Source organism: Diabrotica undecimpunctata, chromosome 2, assembly GCF_040954645.1.
Source record: "Diabrotica undecimpunctata isolate CICGRU chromosome 2, icDiaUnde3, whole genome shotgun sequence".
NCBI classification, from domain to species: Eukaryota; Metazoa; Arthropoda; class Insecta; order Coleoptera; family Chrysomelidae; genus Diabrotica; species Diabrotica undecimpunctata.
Genome location: NC_092804.1, coordinates 2,499,373 through 2,519,724, shown reverse-complemented (window position 1 = coordinate 2,519,724; position 20,352 = coordinate 2,499,373). Strand labels below are relative to the sequence as shown.

At 33.2% G+C, this 20,352-nt stretch overlaps 1 protein-coding gene across 2 annotated transcripts in view; it reads left to right on the top strand.

The window, feature by feature from the left end:
- The window catches only part of kl-2 (dynein heavy chain 2, axonemal kl-2), a 105,748-nt gene that overhangs the window by 3,282 nt on the left and 82,114 nt on the right, over positions 1–20,352 (top strand). For both annotated transcript variants that reach the window (XM_072522064.1, XM_072522063.1), the window contains exons 3-7: positions 8,353–8,617; positions 10,109–10,304; positions 14,926–15,183; positions 15,464–15,685; positions 19,186–19,332. In XM_072522064.1, coding sequence (XP_072378165.1) covers positions 8,353–8,617; positions 10,109–10,304; positions 14,926–15,183; positions 15,464–15,685; positions 19,186–19,332 — 1,088 coding nt within the window. The remainder of the gene's footprint in view (positions 1–8,352; positions 8,618–10,108; positions 10,305–14,925; positions 15,184–15,463; positions 15,686–19,185; positions 19,333–20,352) is intronic.

The window sequence follows — 20,352 nt, the reverse complement described above, 5'->3', positions numbered from 1 at the left end:
GTTAAAAAAAGTATTTTAAGTGTATTATGTATTAATATTATGTAATATTAATATTATGTAATATAACAAATAAATAGATAGATTAGAACCCCTACACCACTGTATGATTATTGTGAAGTGTCATGAAATTTAAATTTGGCGCATTCGCATTTCCGGATATGTCCGCCATCAGAGGCCACTTTTTTGGTCGCCTTTTCATAACGATTAGATTCCCTCTTTTGTCTTTTTGCTCGATGGGTTTCACAGATTCACTATCATGCAAATTCCCAATGCCGATCGGGCGTATAGAAGTATACCTTCAAAAATCTATTAAATTTTAATTATTTATCGAATATATGGCATTACAAACTGTGACCATATAGTATCACTATGACAAAGCATTCAATGCAGAGCCCAATATCGCATTTCCACAAGGGAAACATTTTGAAATTTTTTCAAGGGGGTACCCTTGGATTTTTATCAAATTTCGTTATTCGGCTATATTGGCATCAATTTTGGTCCGAGAGTCAAGCTGATCGACATTTTCTACATAAAATTGGCCGCTCGTTCTTCTACCATACTCAGAATTTTCCTACATCTAACGGTTCGTGAGAAAAATTTCCACTTGGATGTCTGTATTCTCTGAAAATTTCGAGAAAATTAAAAGTGTATATTTTGTTTGAAATTTGAATCATTTCGATTAAGGGTGACTCGCTGAATAAAAAAATCTAAACACGTGGCTAAAAATTATGCACTGTTTTGCCGGAAAATCCAAAAAACTGTAGATTTTTTAATTCGATTTTTCCTCTTTTCCGGCAAACTGGGGTTGAGGGATCAGAAAAAAACACATGTTTTAAATAAGCTGGACCAAGTGCATGTACCAAAACATTAAACAAATTTTTTTTTTTGTAAAATTTGGAAAAAATTTTTCCAAGGGGGTACCCTTGGATTTTTATCAAATTTCGTTATTCGGCTATATTGGCGTCAATTTTGGTCCGAGAGTCAAGCGAATGGACATTTCCTACATAAAATTGGCCGCTTGTTCTTCTGCCGTGTTCAGAATTTTCGTACATCTAACGGTTCGTGAGAAAAATTTCCACTTGGATGTATGTATTCGCTGAAAATTTCGAGAAAATTAAAAGTGTATATTTTGTTTGAAATTCAAATTATTTCGATTAAGAGTGACTTGCTGATTAAAAAAATCTAAACATGTGGCTAAAAATTATGCACCATTTTGCCGGAAAATTGAAAAAACTGTAGACCATTGAATTTTTATCAAATTTCGTTAATCGGCTATGTTAGCGTCAATTTTGGTCCGAGAGTCAAGCGAATGGACATTTCCTACATAAAATTGGCCGCTCATCCTTCTGCCATACTCAGAATTTTCCTACATCTAACGATTCGTGAGAAAAATTTCCACTTGGAAGTATGTATTCGCTGAAAATTTCGAGAAAATTAAAAGTGTATATTTTGTTTGACATTCGAATTACTTCGATTAGGAGTGACTTGCTGATTAAAAAAATCTAAACATGTGGCTGAAAATTATGCACCGTTGAGCCGGAAAATCCAAAAAACTGTAGAATTTTAAATTCGATTTTTCCTCTTTTCCGGCAAACTGGGGTTAGGGGATCAGAAAAAAACACATGTTTGGAATAAGCTGGACCTAGTGCATGTACCAAAACATTAAACAAAATTTTTTTTTTGTAAAATTTGGAAAAATTTTTCCAAGGGGGTACCCTTGGATTTTTATCAAATTTCGTTATTCGGCTATATTGGCATCAATTTTAGTCCGGGAGTCAAGCTGATCGACATTTCCTACATAAAATTGGCAGCTCGTTCTTCTGCCTACTTAGAATTTTTCTACATCTAACAGTTCGTGAGAAAAATTTCCACTTGGAAGTATGTATTCGCTGAAAATTTCGAGAAAATTAAAAGTGTATATTTTGTTTGAAATTTGAACTACTTCCATTAAGAGTGACTTGTTGATTAAAAAAATTTTAACATGTGGCTAAAAATTATGCACCGTTTTGCCGGAAAATCGAAAAAACAGTAGATCATTGAATTTTTATCAAATTTCGTTAATCGGCTATGTTGGCGTCAATTTTGGTCCGAGAGTCAAGCAAATGGACATTTTCTACATAAAATTGGCCGCTTGTTCTTCTGCCGTACTCAGAATTTTCCTACATCTAACGGTTCGTGAGAAAAATTTCCACTTGGATGTCTGTATTCTCTGAAAATTTCGAGAAAATTAAAAGTGTATATTTTGTTTGAAATTTGAATTATTTCGATTAAGGGTGACTTGCTGATTAAAAAAATCTATACATGTGGCTAAATATTATGTACTATTTTGCCGGAAAATCGAAAAAACTGTAGACAATTGGATTTTTATCAAATTTCGTTAATCGGCTATGTTGGCGTCAATTTTGGTCCGAGAGTCAAGCGAATGAACATTTCCTACATAAAATTGGCCGCTCATTCTTCTGCCATACTCAGAATTTTCCTACATCTAACGGTTCGTGAGAAAAATTTCAACTTGGATGTCTGTATTCTCTGAAAATTTCGAAAAAATTAAAAGTGTATATTTTGTTTGAAATTTGAATTACTTCGATTAGGAGTGACTTGCTGATTTAAAAAATCTAAACATGTGGCTAAAAATTATGCACCGTTGAACCGGAAAATCCAAAAAACTGTAGATATTTTAATTCGATTTTTCCTCTTTTCCGGCAAACTGGGGTTGAGGGATCAGAAAAAAACACTTGTTTGGAATAAGCTGGACCAAGTGCATGTACCAAAACATTAAACAAAATTTTTTTTTTGTAAAATTTGGAAAAATTTTTTCCAAGGGGGTACCCTTGGATTTTTATCAAATTTCGTTATTCGGCTGTATTGGCATCGATTTTGGTCCGGGGGTCAAGCTGATCGACATTTCCTACATAAAATTGGCCGCTCGTTCTTCTGCCATACTCATAATTTTCCTACATCTAACGGTTCGTGAGAAAAATTTTCACTTGGATGTCTGTAATTCTCTGAAAATTTCGAGAAAATTAAAAGTGTATATTTTGTTTGAAATTTGAATTATCTCGATTAAGGGTGACTTGCTGATTAAAAAAATCTATATATGTGGCTAAATATTATGTACCATTTTGCCGAAAAATCGAAAAAACTGTAGACAATTGGATTTTTATCAAATTTCGTTAATCGGCTATGTTGGCGTCAATTTTGGTCCGAGAGTCAAGCCAATGGACATTTCCTACATAAAATTGGCCTCTCGTTCTTCTGCCATACTCAGAATTTTTGTACATCTAACGGTTCGTGAGAAAAATTTCCACTTGGAAGTATGTATTAGCTGAAAATTTCGAAAAAATTAAAAGTGTATATTTTGTTTGAAATTTGAATTATTTCGATTAAGGGTGACTTGCTGATTAAAAAAATTTAAACATGTGGCTAAAAATTATGCACCGTTGAACCGGAAAATCCAAAAAACTGTAGATATTTTAATTCGATTTTTCCTCTTTTCCGGCAAACTGGGGTTGAGGGATCAGAAAAAAACAATTGTTTGGAATAAGCTGGACCAAGTGCATGTACCAAAACATTAAACAAAATTTTTTTTTTGTAAAATTTGGAAAAAATTTTTCCAAGGGGGTACCCTTGGATTTTTATCAAATTTCGTTATTCGGCTATATTGGCATCAATTTTAGTCCAGGAGTCAAGCTGATCGACATTTCCTACATAAAATTGGCCTCTCGTTCTTCTGCCATACTCAGAATTTTCGTACATCTAACGGTTCGTAAAAAAATTTCCACTTGGAAGTATGTATTCGCTGAAAATTTCGAAAAAATTAAAAGTGTATATTTTGTTTGAAATTTGAATTATTTCGATTAAGGGTGACTTGCTGATTAAAAAAGTCTAAACATGTGGCTAAAAATTATACACCGTTTTGCCGGAAAATCGAAAAAACCGTAATCATTGAATTTTTATCAAATTTCGTTAATCGGCTATGTTGGCGTCAATTTTGGTCCGAGAGTCAAGCGAATGCACATTTCCTACATAACATTGGCCGCTCGTTCTTCTGCCATACTCAGAATTTTCCTACATCTAACGGTTCGTGAGAAAAATTTCCACTTGGAAGTATGTATTCGCTGAAAATTTCGAAAAAATTAAAAGTGTATATTTTGTTTGAAATTTGAATTACTTCGATTAAGAGTGACTTGTTGATTAAAAAAATCTAAACATGTGGCTAAAAATTATGCACCGTTTTGCCGGAAAATCCAAAAAACCGTAGATTTTTTTATTCGATTTTTCCTCTTTTCCGGCAAACTGGGGTTGAGGGATCAGAAAAAAACACATGTTTGCAATAAGCTGGACCAAGTGCATGTACCAAAACATTAAACAAATTTTTTTTTTTGTAAAATTTGGAAAAAAATTTTCCAAGGGGGTACCCTTGGATTTTTATCAAATTTCGTTATTCGGCTGTATTGGCATCAATTTTGGTCCGAAGATCAAGCTGATCGACATTTCCTACATAAAATTGGCCGCTCGTTCTTCTGCCATACTCAGAATTTTCCTACATCTAACGGTTCGTGAGAAAAATTTCCACTTGGATGTCTGTATTCTCTGAAAATTTCGAGAAAATTAAAAGTGTATATTTTGTTTAAAATTTGAATTATTTCGATTAAGGTTGACTTGCTGATTAAAAAAATCTTTACATGTGGCTAAATATTATGTACCATTTTGCCGGAAAATCGAAAAAACTGTAGACAATTGGATTTTTATCAAATTTCGTTATTCGGCTGTATTGGCATCGAGTTTGGTCCGAGGGTCAAGCTGATCGACATTTCCTACATAAAATTGGCCGCTCGTTCTTCTGCCATACTCAGATTTTTCCTACAACTAACGGTTCGTTAGAAAAATTTCCACTTGGATGTCTGTATTCTCTGAAAATTTCGAGAAAATTAAAAGTGTATATTTTGTTTAAAATTTGAATTATTTCGATTAAGGTTGACTTGCTGATTAAAAAAATCTTTACATGTGGCTAAATATTATGTACCATTTTGCCGGAAAATCGAAAAAACTGTAGACAATTGGATTTTTATCAAATTTCGTTATTCGGCTGTATTGGCATCGAGTTTGGTCCGAGTGTCAAGCTGATCGACATTTCCTACATAAAATTGGCCGCTCGTTCTTCTGCCATACTCAGATTTTTCCTACAACTAACGGTTCGTTAGAAAAATTTCCACTTGGATGTCTGTATTCTCTGAAAATTTCGAGAAAATTAAAAGTGTATATTTTGTTTAAAATTTGAATTATTTCGATTAAGGTTGACTTGCTGATTAAAAAAATCTATACATATGGCTAAATATTATGTACCATTTTGCCGGAAAATCGAAAAAACTGTAGACAATTGGATTTTTATCAAATTTCGTTATTCGGCTGTATTGGCATCGATTTTGGTCCGAGGGTCAAACTGATCGACATTTCCTACATAAAATTGGCCGCTCGTTCTTCTGCCATACTCAGAATTTTCCTACATCTAACGGTTCGTGAGAAAAATTTCCACTTGGATGTCTGTATTCTCTGAAAATTTCGAGAAAATTAAAAGTGTATATTTTGTTTAAAATTTGAATTATTTCGATTAAGGTTGACTTGCTGATTAAAAAAATCTATACATGTGGCTAAATATTATGTACCGTTTTGCCAGAAAATCGAAAAAACTGTAGACAATTGGATTTTTATCAAATTTCGTTAATCGGCTATGTTGGCGTCAATTTTGGTCCGAGAGTCAAGCCAATGGACATTTCCTACATAAAATTGGCCGCTCGTTCTTCTGCCATACTCAGAATTTTCCTACATCTAACGGTTCGTGAGAAAAATTTCCACTTGGATGTCTGTATTCTCTGAAAATTTCGAGAAAATTAAAAGTGTATATTTTGTTTAAAATTTGAATTATTTCGATTAAGGTTGACTTGCTGATTAAAAAAATCTATACATATGGCTAAATATTATGTACCATTTTGCCGGAAAATCGAAAAAACTGTAGACAATTGGATTTTTATCAAATTTCGTTATTCGGCTGTATTGGCATCGAGTTTGGTCCGAGTGTCAAGCTGATCGACATTTCCTACATAAAATTGGCCGCTCGTTCTTCTGCCATACTCAGAATTTTCCTACATCTAACGGTTCGTGAGAAAAATTTCCACTTGGATGTCTGTATTCTCTGAAAATTTCGAGAAAATTAAAAGTTTATATTTTGTTTAAAATTTGAATTATTTCGATTAAGGTTGACTTGCTGATTAAAAAAATCTATACATATGGCTAAATATTATGTACCATTTTGCCGGAAAATCGAAAAAACTGTAGACAATTGGATTTTTATCAAATTTCGTTATTCGGCTGTATTGGCATCGATTTTGGTCCGAGGGTCAAACTGATCGACATTTCCTACATAAAATTGGCCGCTCGTTCTTCTGCCATACTCAGAATTTTCCTACATCTAACGGTTCGTGAGAAAAATTTCCACTTGGATGTCTGTATTCTCTGAAAATTTCGAGAAAATTAAAAGTGTATATTTTGTTTAAAATTTGAATTATTTCGATTAAGGTTGACTTGCTGATTAAAAAAATCTATACATGTGGCTAAATATTATGTACCGTTTTGCCAGAAAATCGAAAAAACTGTAGACAATTGGATTTTTATCAAATTTCGTTAATCGGCTATGTTGGCGTCAATTTTGGTCCGAGAGTCAAGCCAATGGACATTTCCTACATAAAATTGGCCGCTCGTTCTTCTGCCATACTCAGAATTTTCCTACATCTAACGGTTCGTGAGAAAAATTTCCACTTGGATGTATGTATTCGCTGAAAATTTCGAAAAAATTAAAAGTGTATATTTTGTTTAAAATTTGAATTATTTCGATTAAGGGTGACTTGCTGATTAAAAAAATCTATACATGTGGCTAAATATTATGTACCGTTTTGCCGGAAAATCGAAAAAACTGTAGACAATTGGATTTTTATCAAATTTCGTTAATCGGCTATGTTGGCGTCAATTTTGGTCCGAGAGTCAAGCCAATGGACATTTCCTACATAAAATTGGCCGCTCGTTCTTCTGCCATGCTCAGAATTTTCCTACATCTAACGGTTCGTGAGAAAAATTTCCACTTGGATGTATGTATTCGCTGAAAATTTCTAGAAAATTAAAAGTGTATATTTTGTTTGAAGTTCAAATTATTTCGATTAAGAGTGATTTGCTGATTAAAAAAATCTATACGTGGCTAAATATTATGTACCATTTTGCCGGAAAATCGAAAAAACTGTAGACAATTGGATTTTTATCAAATTTCGTTAATCGGCTATGTTAGCGTCAATTTTGGTCCGAGAGTCAAGCTGATCGACATTTCCTACATAAAATTGGCCGCTCGTTCTTCTGCATTGCTCAGAATTTTCCTATATCTAACAGTTCGTCAGAAAAATTTCCGTTTGGATGTCTGTATTCTCTGAAAATTTCGAGAAAATTAAAAGTGTATATTTTGAAATTTGAACTATTTTGATTAAGGGTGACTTGCTGATTAAAAAAATCTAAACATGTGGCTTAAAATTATGCACCGTTTTGCCGGAAAATCGAAAAAACTGTAGACAATTGGATTTTTATCAAATTTCGTTGCATTGGAAAATCAAGGCGTATACAGGATTCCGTGTGAAGACTGCGATAAATCGTACATCGGACAAACAAATCGAAGGATACAGGTTAGACGCGAAGAACATCGAAACGCCATCGAAAGAAAAGAGAAAACTTCATCCCTAGCACAACATGTCATAAACGCACGACACAAAGTAGACTTAAATGGAACAACAATGCTAGCCAACATCGAAAATAAGGCCAAACGTATAATCAGGGAAGCCATAGAGATCGAAAAACATTATATATATATATATATATATATATATATATATATATATATATATATATATATATATAGATATATATATATATATATATATATATATATATATATATAGATATATATATATATATATATATATATATATATATAGATATATATATATATATATATATATATATATATATATATATATATATATATATTCTTGCTTCGACAGTTCTTTAAATATTGACTTTCGCAGCACATCGTTTAAATCTCTACATGCCATTTACCATAGTTACGTGACAAATTGTGTGTTTGCGGATGTGATAGTAGATAGATAGTAGATCTATTCCAAGAATCTCTAACCTATTTGTTGGAAACCAGTAGGCCGATGAAATACAGAATAAAATATATTAAATAAACGCTTATATACAAATCAATCAACAACTTGTCTATTTTTTTAATTTAACCAATATTTTTCTTAATTTTAGACGAGAATCTCCTCGGTTTAAACTACCAATTGAATGATGAAGGTATACAACACATTTGCGACATTTTACAGTCGGTCCAGTCAACTTACGTTCGCCAATTTAAAACCTTCGAAGAAGAAATCGTTAAATGTATCGAAGAATCGAAATCAAACATTGAATACTTAAATGTGTTAGTGGAACCTTGCAACGCATTAGCTAAAACAAAGAATCCTAAAGATTTTGCCGATAAGTTACCGAAAATTTTCCATTTAATTAGGTTTATTTGGTAAGAAATATTTATATAATAAACTTTAATCAAATGAAAGGTAGATATCGAGCACAGTTTATTAATTAAATCTTGCTTCAAGTACTTTCGCTTCCTAGAACATCTTCAGGGGCATTTAGTCGAATTTTGGCCTGTCCAACAATCTATTGAGAATGCCATAAACATAAAATTATACATTAATATTACACGACCCAAGGACAACCAGTTTAAAATTTAAAAAACGGCGAAGCTACATATTGGTTGGCATCAGGAGAGAGAATGATTCTCATCATTTATCATCTTGTGCTCCCCATTAATAAAAAATAGAGAGCACAATAAACTCTCAAAAGAAAGCGAGGGTCTGGAAGACCAAAACTATACTAAATTTAGGTAAAAATAAAATTAATGTTTTGTAATATCTTCCACCAGCATTGATATTAGCTTGTAGTCTTCGGTCCATCTCCGTGAAAAGAACTATGAATTTGTCTTCTTCAGAGAGCTCTTCGCAAACCTGTTGTATACCGTGCCACAGCTCTTCAGTATTTTGAACTCTAAAATTACGCCGGTACAACCGTTTTATAATAACCCCCCACACATTCTCGATTGGGTTTAAATCTGGACTGTAGCTGGGCCATGGTAGGTTTCGATGTTGTTATTCTGGAGGCACTGGTTTATTATATTTGCAGTGTGGCAAACAGGACAATTATCTTATACAACTGTTCTACACTGGGAAACATGATATTTTCTAGAATATTCAGATAAGTCTGCCCAACAAACCTGCCATCAATACGCCATACCATTCCCATTCCTCTAGATAAAATCCATCCCCATACATTGGCGCTAAAATGACCAACTGCTCGATATCTATCTAAGAACATATAGACTATAGAGGATTAAATCTATGATCTGGCCTATACACCCCAATTTTGCTCTTTTTATAAGATTGAAAAAACTTCTCATCTGTAAATATTACCCTGTCCCAAAAGTCTTGATTTTGTAGCTGATCGTTCAAAACAAATATGTCTTGATTGCTTCTTTTGTGGTGTAAGAGCTTGTTTTTTTTTTGCTGCATTTTGGTACCTAAGACGTAATGCTTTAATGCTGTGCCAAGCTGTTGTCTTTCTTCCCGGAACTGTGACATAATTCTTGCAGTTTTCTCATCTTCAAAAGGATTCTCTTTTAATCTCTCCAAAAGCGTACGATCTTCATAAGCGGTAGATATTTTTGGTCTTCCAGCTTTCTTTCAAAAGTTTCTTGTTCTCTCCATCTAATATTAAAAACTTCTAATTTCGTTACCATTCTTGCTTTTAGTTCTTTGCTAGCATGTGGAGCCATTTTTTGAGGCTGAACAGAATAAGTTATCTGACAAATTTTAAGATTTGGCAGTGACAGTGACAATATGTAAATATTAAGTATCTTTCGAAATACACTGCTCAATTTTTTACAAAATACGCTTAAAGACTCGTATCAGTTTTTTTAGGAACCAGCTGTACCTAATTTTAACAATTTTAGGTTGAAGAGTCCATATTACAACACCAAAGAGAAGATTACTCAATTGTTTCGTGCAATGAGCAATCAACTGATATCGCAGTGTAAAGAATTTATGGATCTAGATATTTTGTTCAGAGAAAAACAAACTAGAAAGGCCATTAAGATGTTTCAAACCTCAGTGGATGCGTTAACAAATTATATCAGAACTTACGTATTGGTAAGTACAATTGGTAAAACTACTAATGACTTTGAAAATCCTACAATCGGTACACCCACTTGATGCGCAGCCAAATTACCGGAAATATTTTAGTAGAAGTAAACTCGCTCTGTAAACTACGTATCAAAATCATGTAGGCGAGTCCTGAAGTGTTCCAATTTTTTCAAAGCCATTCCTGATCTTGACGAATGTAGTTCATTTTGTGGCCAACAGCGGCTTTGAATTGTTAATACTGTTATGTCTTTATTAATTCTAATTTATTGTTTTTATTTTAATTTACTAAAACACGATAATTTATATCAATTTATTAAACCACTGTACAACAATTTATTTGACTAATAATTACATAATTTATCTATCGGACGTTACAATTTAAACACGACTGCGAGCTTCTTTTTTGACTGACTGTTTTCTCCAAGAAGGTCCTGCTATATACCCAGTACCGTTAGACTAGAAAAGTCGATGGCCCTCTCGACTAGACAGAGCGGCGAAATGGTCTCTTAAAACTGGTATATTTACATCGGCTCGTCTCCAGAAAGTTCGAGTGTTGTTTTTTTTATAACGGAGGGGGATTCATCGTGGGTCAGGTAGGCATTACCTAGAAAATACGTGAATGAATTAGAATATTAGTAATAAATATATTTACGGTTTTGGGTCAGAATTTATCGTAACAATACATTTTGATTTTAGATGATTTATTTATTTACAACTCAATTTTTATAATTGTTTGGAGAAATAGAACAAAACTCATCACAATTTAGTTACATCGTTCCAATTTCTGTATAAAACTGGACTTAAACCAAACAAAATTATATTTATTTCATCTAGATTTAAAACATTGAAATACAGGTTTTTGTATTGGTATTTTATAAAAGTTATATTGAAAAAGGAAAAATAGAACGTTAATAAATTGCATAATACAGATAATAGAAAGAAGTTAAAAGAGGAAGTAACAGCGTAAATTAGAAAGAAATGTGGCTCAGAGGCAAAGGTGCCAAACCCCGAAAATTTCGTTTAACTGGATTAGGCTTAGTAAGTGCTTATAATATATGTATAAATCATGTGCAAAATCAACCTAAACTAATTTTTTGTTGGGATGGTGTCCCAACAAAACAACCAACAGAAACATGGTGGATGTTTGAACTGGAGCAGTGACGCATCGGAGCCTTTTGGATCCGATTTCAGCGATTTAGACAACGATTATAATCCAGGCTCTTCAAATGTAGAGTCTTTAAGTAAGACAGTTACAATATTATTAATATTTAAATATAAAACAACAAGATTTTCCTTAATATACCCATTTGTAAACAAATGTGCCTTAGGCTGTTTTACCGCAAATTTATTTTTAATACATTTTTTTATTGTTCTAGACGACAATAATGGTAATTCTACCAAAAAAAAACTCAAAAAATGAGTTGTCGAATACTAAGAATAAAGACAATGATGAACCAGACGGCAAATCGCACCAATATTCCAGAAAGAGAAAAAGAAGTCTTGAGAATCATGTACGGTATATCAAGAAGATGGCCATGGAGAAAGGAGAAGAATATGTCACGGAAGAAAGAAAACATAAAAATGTTAAAGAACTCGTAGTTGGACCATGTTCGTGCAAAATGAAGTGTCATATAAAAATTTTAATGAATGAAAGCAAAGCATCTTTAAAAATTACTATTCGCCTAACTGGTCAATGAAAATGCTTTTATTCAAGGGCAAATAAAAGTAGAAGACAAAAAGAGAACATACCAAAAACCAAAATCCACGTAGGTATAAAACTCGTGTACCTATATACTTTACCGGATGAAAATGGTTGTGACCATATGGTATCTAAAAACTTTTTTAACGACATAGTTTCCATTACAGATGGAAAAATATCATTAGATTTAGCACGAAAACAAGAACATGGGAACCTCTTTAAGATGCAAGGGACAAACATCCACTCCATAATAAAGCTAATAGTAAAGACGAGCAGTATTTATGTGGCTTCATTGACCTATTCCTGGCATACGAATTCCATTACTCCCGACGAGATAACATAAAAAGAAAATATCTTTCACCAACTTTGAACATGTCGATCATGTATCGGGAGTACGAAAAAAAATGCATAGAAAACCCCTCTCCCTGTTTATGTTTCGCAAAATTTTTAACATCAAGTTTAATATCCATTTACATGCACCACATAAAGATACTTGTCAAAAGTGTGACAGTCTTAATACTGAAATAAAATCACCTGATACTTCAGTAGAGCGTAAAAGGGATGCAAAAGTTTAATTGGAATTACACCAAAGAAAAGAAGAAGCACTTAAAGAAAACAAAAACAAAATATAAGTAAAGCAAAATAATCATAGCAAGAAATATCAGTTTTAGTCTTTGATTTTTAGAAAACGCTTTCTACTTCTGGGTTAAGTATGTAACGAAATATATTTTGCCTACTTCAGGGTAAGAATATAGGGTAGAAAATTGGGGACAGAAACTATGGGGGCAAAGATAAGGCAAGCAAAATAAACGCTACTAGTGCGTACGACACTCAGTTGGTTGTTGGAGAGCTGGGGTCGTGGATAAGTTGAAATAAATGGGTCGGATTGGGGTATCTACACAAAAAAATGAAACAAAGGGGTTACTTAAGTAAATCTCCTGAGCAACTGGGCAAATAGGGACAACAAGAAAAAGAACTTCTAGCTATTTGAAAGGAAAGGACGCCGCTTCGAAGAATCCTACAACTTGTTGGAGGAAAGAAGAAAAGAGCTCTTCCTTCCTAAAAAGTAAACACACAAAAAGGTTAGGAGATTTTCTAAAATAAAAACAAAAATGGATCAGAGAAACAAATCAAAACGTTTATTTTTGTCTCATACAAACAGTTCTCAAACATATAAATGGCATAAAAAATATACTATATAAATAGTTGCCAAATACAGAATAAAAAAAAACTTACATGTGTTCGTTTACAAACTCCAGGTGTTGGAGATACTACAAAAACTTACAAATGTTATCGCACAGAAATTAACCTTTTTTTTTAAACAAACAAAACAAATTAATATCGAAAAAATAAAGATAGCTGTCATATGTTAACATTAAATAAAAAAAAACAATTAAAATGACAGCTAAGTTAAACCATAAAATTTACAATTTATTAAATATTACAAATCCTTTTAAATTTTAATGAAAGCAATTATTAATAATTATCAAAAAAAAATCTGTCTTTACTTTAAAATTTAAAATGTTAATTGTTACCTTAATTTCACTTGTTTTCACTTAACTTTCAAAAAAAACTTGCTACTATCTCTGGGATTGGAGCTGCAAAGGACAAAACTCTCAAATTGGACAGAAGAAAACCATTTCCATACTTAGGCAGGAACGATTGAAACAGGAACTTGGTGGAGGAAATCAAGCTGACGACGGAGACATCCTATATACTCATTTTACAAAATTTCTTCAGTGCCGGTGCACAAATCTTATAGTGCACCGGCACTGAAGAGAGATTACTCTGTTTTAAACTGCCATATTGCAAAGAGTATTATCACCTTAACCGGTCTTAAAACATAACACAAAGAAATTGAGTCGACTCGCGATTCTTAATTACTCAAACATCTTTTCTGTCTCAGATCTATCGCTTCACTCTTCGATGCCTTACATTTTACAAATTTCAACGCAAAATAAATTTCCCTTTACGTCTCACAGCTAGTTTTTGCCTACAAACTTAAAATAAACAATCTACCCTTTTTTGACCTCGTTCTTAGCAACGAACCGACAAAAAAAACTTATTGATCATTTACTTTTAAATTGGTTAACTGGAAATTTTTTACCTCACAATACATACAGAGAATAGGGGAATATTAATGTAAACAAAGACAAAAAAAAATATTCTCAGTTAATACTTCTTAGAAAAACCGTATACCTGACTTGCAATATTATATTAGGGGACTCGAATGTAAACAAATGACAAAAACAGCTGAATACCAAAACTTGATATTTAGAATCTCAACTTAAAATGCCATAATATATTGATCGTTTTAAAATTCATTTGCAAACAGAAAAACGAAAATATTCCACCAAATTTAAAACGCTACAAGTACAGGTGTAGTTTATTATAAGTGACAACTGTGGACCTATAATTTGCTCATCCATGATGAAGTCACAGAAACAGGACACATTTATGGCTAGCCTTAAAATGTGGTATCCCGAGGAGTTCAAGAAATAGCTTCATGTTTAATAAACCATCTTAAGACGCACTTACCCGACTCAACCATGGACGTATAAATAAAGACGTATCTGGACATATTTTTAACACACGCGATCAGGATTTTGGGTTGATTAAAAAAGAGAGAAAACACCATGATTGAATTTTTGATCATCCCGATGATTGGGTTTCAATAATTCAATTGACCAAAAGAAAGAAATCCAAAATTCCAGGTTAAAAGAATGAACTCACTAGAGTTTTTTAGTAGCAAGTGCCTTGAGAATAAGATATATCTTTACCCACAATATATCCTACGTTACTCTAGAAATATATTTTTTGTAATGGCAAATGTGTCTATACTTTTGAGCACAGAAATTAGAATAATAAAACTTAGGTGGTAAGTTAGAATAATAAACGATTAGTAATTATATTTTTTATGTACCATAGATAGCCAAAAGCCATAATATGTTTGGCGAAAAACCTTGGGAATTGGACAAAGCCCCGATATTCAACCACATCGATTCGTTCATTCAAAGATGCAAAGACTTGATTGAAGTCTGTGAGACGATGATTTGCTTCGGCAGGTACGATGAGACTGAAAAAATCCCTAAACCGATGTTTGGTGGAGCCAAAGGTGTCGATTTTGACAACTGGGCCAAGAGAATCGAAACGATGTATAACGAAGCATTGGCAGATATTGATAAAGTAATAATTTTGAATATTTACTATAAACTGTCAAATTTTTTTGTTTCTTAGTTTCATTTAATTAAATTTGTGTTTTGTGTAGCAATTGATTTGTGCTATAACATACTATTATTATTATTCACTAGAGAAGGCCTTTTTATCTTAATGTCTGTCCACAGTGGTGACATGCACTTGAATGGTATTAAAAATTCTGTACACTCTTTGAGTTATTATCAGCAGTACTCTATCCGATAAAATAAACTATATCTTAAAATTTATCACACGTAATATTCGATCTCAGGTCAAATATAGAATACTAGAAGTAAATGCGTCTGAATGGTATGACGATATCCTCAAATTCAGGACGAGAATGAAAGATATTGAAGTGGTTATAGAGAACCTGACCAACGCAGTGTTTGAAAATATTGCCAATATCGAAGAAGGCATCGAATCGCTTGCTGCGTTGCACAATTTTACAAAGAGAAAAACTTTGACGTCGCTGTTTGAAGGAAAAACTCTTTTGGTGAGAATCTACATATATTATAATTTACATAGTTTATTTTTCTCTACTGGTCCTACGAAGACTATAGTAATTCATTTTTTATGTAATTAAGATAATTATAAAAATATATCCACAGAGTTACCAAAATTCGTTAATCTATAAAAGGGATGTTTTTATAGCATTAAGTGATACTTCCTAAATGGTCATAAGTGAGTTTTGAATGAGTTACTATAGTTTTCGATGGAGATATTTTTAAAGTAATAAATACCAAAATTATTTGTTTCTGATTTTTATTTATATAAAATACTACATTTTGAAGAAGTTACTGATCTAATTTGCAGCGCTCTTTGACTCTTCTTCGCTCTCAACTGAATCAACTTTTGCGCTCTCAACAAGGAGGTACATAACTCTTTGAATTAAGATTTTTATAAAATCCATAGTTCAGTGTGGGTATTTTGCTAGTACTACAGCCACATTAATCCTTTTAGCTTTTTTCTTTAATTAGTAATTGTGCATCATACAGTTTCGGTGGAAATTTGATGGTAGTGGAAGGCCGTCCTCTGCATTTTCGTTTTAATTTTATGTCACAACTTTTAAAACCATCAACGATTTCGTATTTAAATATTATAGAATTTTGATATTTTTTCTGTAAAGTTAAAAAAATATCTTGGGAGATTTCCATAACATCATAAACTCTTCTTGTAGTTTTAGCCATTCTGATTAATGTGACCCACTGTTCTGGCACATATAAACCGATTGTCTTTTCTTTGCATTTTCGATAACAGCGTGCATACTGTCAGCCTCGTTTTGAGTGTGATCTTTTTCCAGAAATCTATGAACAATATCAATGTGAAAATGTGCAAAAGCAAACATTGAAAACACAAAACGATTACTATTTTGTCAACCACAGTTGTTTGAGTAAAATATTATCATTTTAACACTATGTTTTGCTTTGAGATCCAAAAATTTCCAGAGGCAACTGGCAATTTCATTTGGACCTCTTTTAGCCACCTGCTCATGCCAGACATAGTAACCCTGATTACTTCCAACATCATAAACTGTAAAGTTATATGTAGAGTATTTGCTTTTGTAATAAAAATTACTTACGTTAGACAAAGGGGTAGCTAAAACCTTTTGAAGGTCAAACCAAGCAACGCACAAGCTCTTATCATTTAGTGCAAGCTGTTGGTCTATCTCTTTTAGGTTTCTGACAACTTTTTTGTTTTTCATATGGGACTTTTATTTTTCTAGCACTTTTGCTTTTTTAGTATCTCCAGCCATATTAAAAACAGAACAAACGGTACACTAGTCATTTGGCTATTACGGGTGCCATAAAAACATTTCCTACTGCATCTTTGGAAGTCCTGCTGAATGCACCACCACTTCATATCTTTATACAGGGCGAAGCCAGATCAGTGATGCACAGATTAATCCATAGTCAGCGACATACAAGCCAGTTGCATGGTGCTGACAACAGAAAGCTAAAAGCCGATATTGTGATGGGGCAACCTATCGATGTAACAGCTACGAGATATAGCTTTAACAATAAGTTCACAATTAAGATACCAGGCAGAGAAGACTGGAATAAAGGTGTACCCATACAAGCTGCTGCTACCTGGTACACGGATGGCTCAAAACATCGGAGGGTGTGGGAGCCAGCATAGTAGGGACAAATCAAGAAATACATTTCCCGGTAGGTCTATCTAAGGATGTGACAGTTTTCCAGGCGGAAATAACTGCAATACATTACTGCGTGGAAGAAATAGAAAGGCAGGAAAGAACGTTCTGTTCAGTTGCCAACTTCACAGATGGTCAGGGAGCGCTTAAGGCACTCAATTCTGTAGAGGTCAATTCTAAGCTAGTATGGGATTGTGTGTGTGCCCTAAATAAACTAGGAGACCGTAGCAAGGTTACGGTAGCCTGGGTACCGGTTCACGAGGATCATAAGGGCAATGAAAAAGCAGATGAAATGGCAAAACAAGGCTCATCAATGCCATTCATTGGACCGGAACCCTTCTGCGGCATTGCAAAGTCAGTAACAAGAACGGCTACAAGGAAGTAGGTAGCTCACAAATCTCTGGAATGGTGGAGGAATTCACCAGTACAAAGATAGCCGAAACAGTGCATTACACAACATTCGCCAAAATTTACGGCAGACCTAATAAGCAAAGACAGAAAAACAGTCAAAGCTATAGTAGGTCTTCTAACAGGGCACTGTAAGCTGAATACGCACTTGAAGCTGATGGGATTATTAGACGATGACCTGTGTAGATTCTGTCACCTCGAAGAAGAAACACCAGAGCATATTTTATGTCAGTGTGACAGTCTGGCAAATGTGCGGTTCTTTGCATTAGGAGAAGAAAATCCACCGGCAAATAGCTACATGGAAGGTACAGTCTCGAAGCTAATAGACTTTATAAAAAGAGTCATGCTAGAGAATGTTATCTAGGTCTAGAGGACCACAATAGATCTGAAAAGGTCGCAATTTAATAGGCCAAAAGGCCATCTCTCTAAATCTGTCTGTCTATCTATCTACACTGGTCCTTTTTTGGTTTAAAGAACGCAATATTGAACGGTTCATTGAAAATATCTCTATACTGGTGTAACGTGGCAACTGTAGCGATGTTTTTTTGTTCACAATATTCGTTGTACAATCGGTACATTTTCTGGATATTTAGCCCTTGTTCAAGGTACGCCTTCGTCGTATTCTTACGTGTATAATGGGAAGGTACTACAGGAAACTGATTTATGTGATTTTTTAGGTAATCTGTAAGTTGAGTTGATAGTTTATTTAATCTGTTAGTGTGTTTTTCACGTTTATCTTCCTCTAATATCCACCATCTTTCAGTTTTCTTAATACTGTGGTGATCCAAGTTTTTGAAACGTTAAGGGTTTCCAAGAACATAGTTTTGCAAACACGTTGTTCTTCATTGCGAATGTAGAAGTAATATTCTCGAGAGTAATTTCTTCGAGACCGTTGTTTTGCACTAATAGTTACTTGTTTTTTGGAAACCTTTTTCACATGACGAGCAATAAAATCACACTTTTTCGTATGACCGTTTAACTTCCAAAATTCATTGAAAAAAAGGTCTCTATCTTCTCTAGCTATTTTGGTAGCACATTTTAGTCTACATCTGCACCTATCTGTCTTCATTTAATTTTAATACCTTTTCCATTTTCATGTTCAAGTCCCAGATTTAGACTAGTTTTAGATTTTTCATCCTCTCACTCACTAACGTTTCTAATTCTTTTCCTACTTACTCTGTCTTTATTGCCCCTGTTTCTTCTCTTTCTGTTTGTGGATGCAGCATATTCTTATTAGATATAATTATTACTCCACGAATGTTTACCTCTTTTGTCGAAATGTAATCTGGGTCACTATCAAAGTGTGCATGAAATCTTATTCTTAAAGAATGTATTTGCAATTGGCATATTTTGGTAGTGTGCAAACTGAACCAGTCTTGAATAACTATATATTACTATAAAAATTATTATACATGAAATAATATTATTGTCCTTAGATATATAATATGTTCAAAGAAGAAATATTGGATACAAAACTAGACATCCAGGCAGAGTCTGAAATGCGTCCGGCTTTAATGCCGTATTTTGCTGGAAGAGCACACATGATGAAAATGAAAAAACGTAGGCTGAAGATGCTTCGAACGGTAAGTCAATGAACAAATGTTATATATTTAATGATATGTCACTGTTCCACATGTGCTTTCTGAAATTCTATTCTGGAATTTCCTGAAATTCTGCAGTCATACTGCTAAAATCTCACATAGTATGAGGTATGCACACGTCTGTCCTTATCAGGAACGAAGAATCCTACATAATTCTCTTGTTAGAAATATTTTTATGTGGAAATTGTTTATTAACCCACTTACTACACACACTTACATAATCAAAACCTTAGCAAAATCAAAAGAACCGAGAACCTGACCCATTTAGAAGATATACGTTGAGCATTTACATTTAATGATAAAGAATATATTTAGATTCGTCGAGTCAGTCAAGTCTCGGACGTAACTCAATAATTTTGTATGTATTAGAATGTAGTTGAAATTAAAATAAAATTAATATAAAGAGTATTTTAACATATAACATAATAGCTTTATTTGACAAATAAATATTTTACATTTTATCTATCAGATAAGTTTATTCATGTCAGTTGGTAGTTCAGATTTATTTCCTACGAGGCGCTAGATGTTTAAATCTAAACTAACATAAAGCTTTAAATTATTTTGTTTAGTAAATATTATCTTAAAATTACAGCCATTAATATTTTTGGCAATTTTGCGAAAAAATTAATAAAATCATTAATTATATTAATATGTAAACGTATCGTTTCAAGAACAAAATATGATTGACTCAATAGATTGAAATGTCAGTTGGTAGTTCAGATTTCTCTCCTAGGTAGCGTAGTTATCCTACCGGACAAACAGTGTGACTTGTCGTTCTAGCCTTTTATATAGATAGACGTTCTCGCTGTTTTTAATAAACTTAGTTTTATTGATTGCTATTTTCAGCAATTAATTGAATGCTGGACGATTAAACTTTAGCTTCATTGACATTATTAGCTAAAAGGGCAAAGTCATCGACAAAAGTTAAGCAGTTGGCCTACAGACCCTTTCTTTTGTGTCCAATTTGTATTCCAGGACTTGATGGTATAATATGGTCGTTGT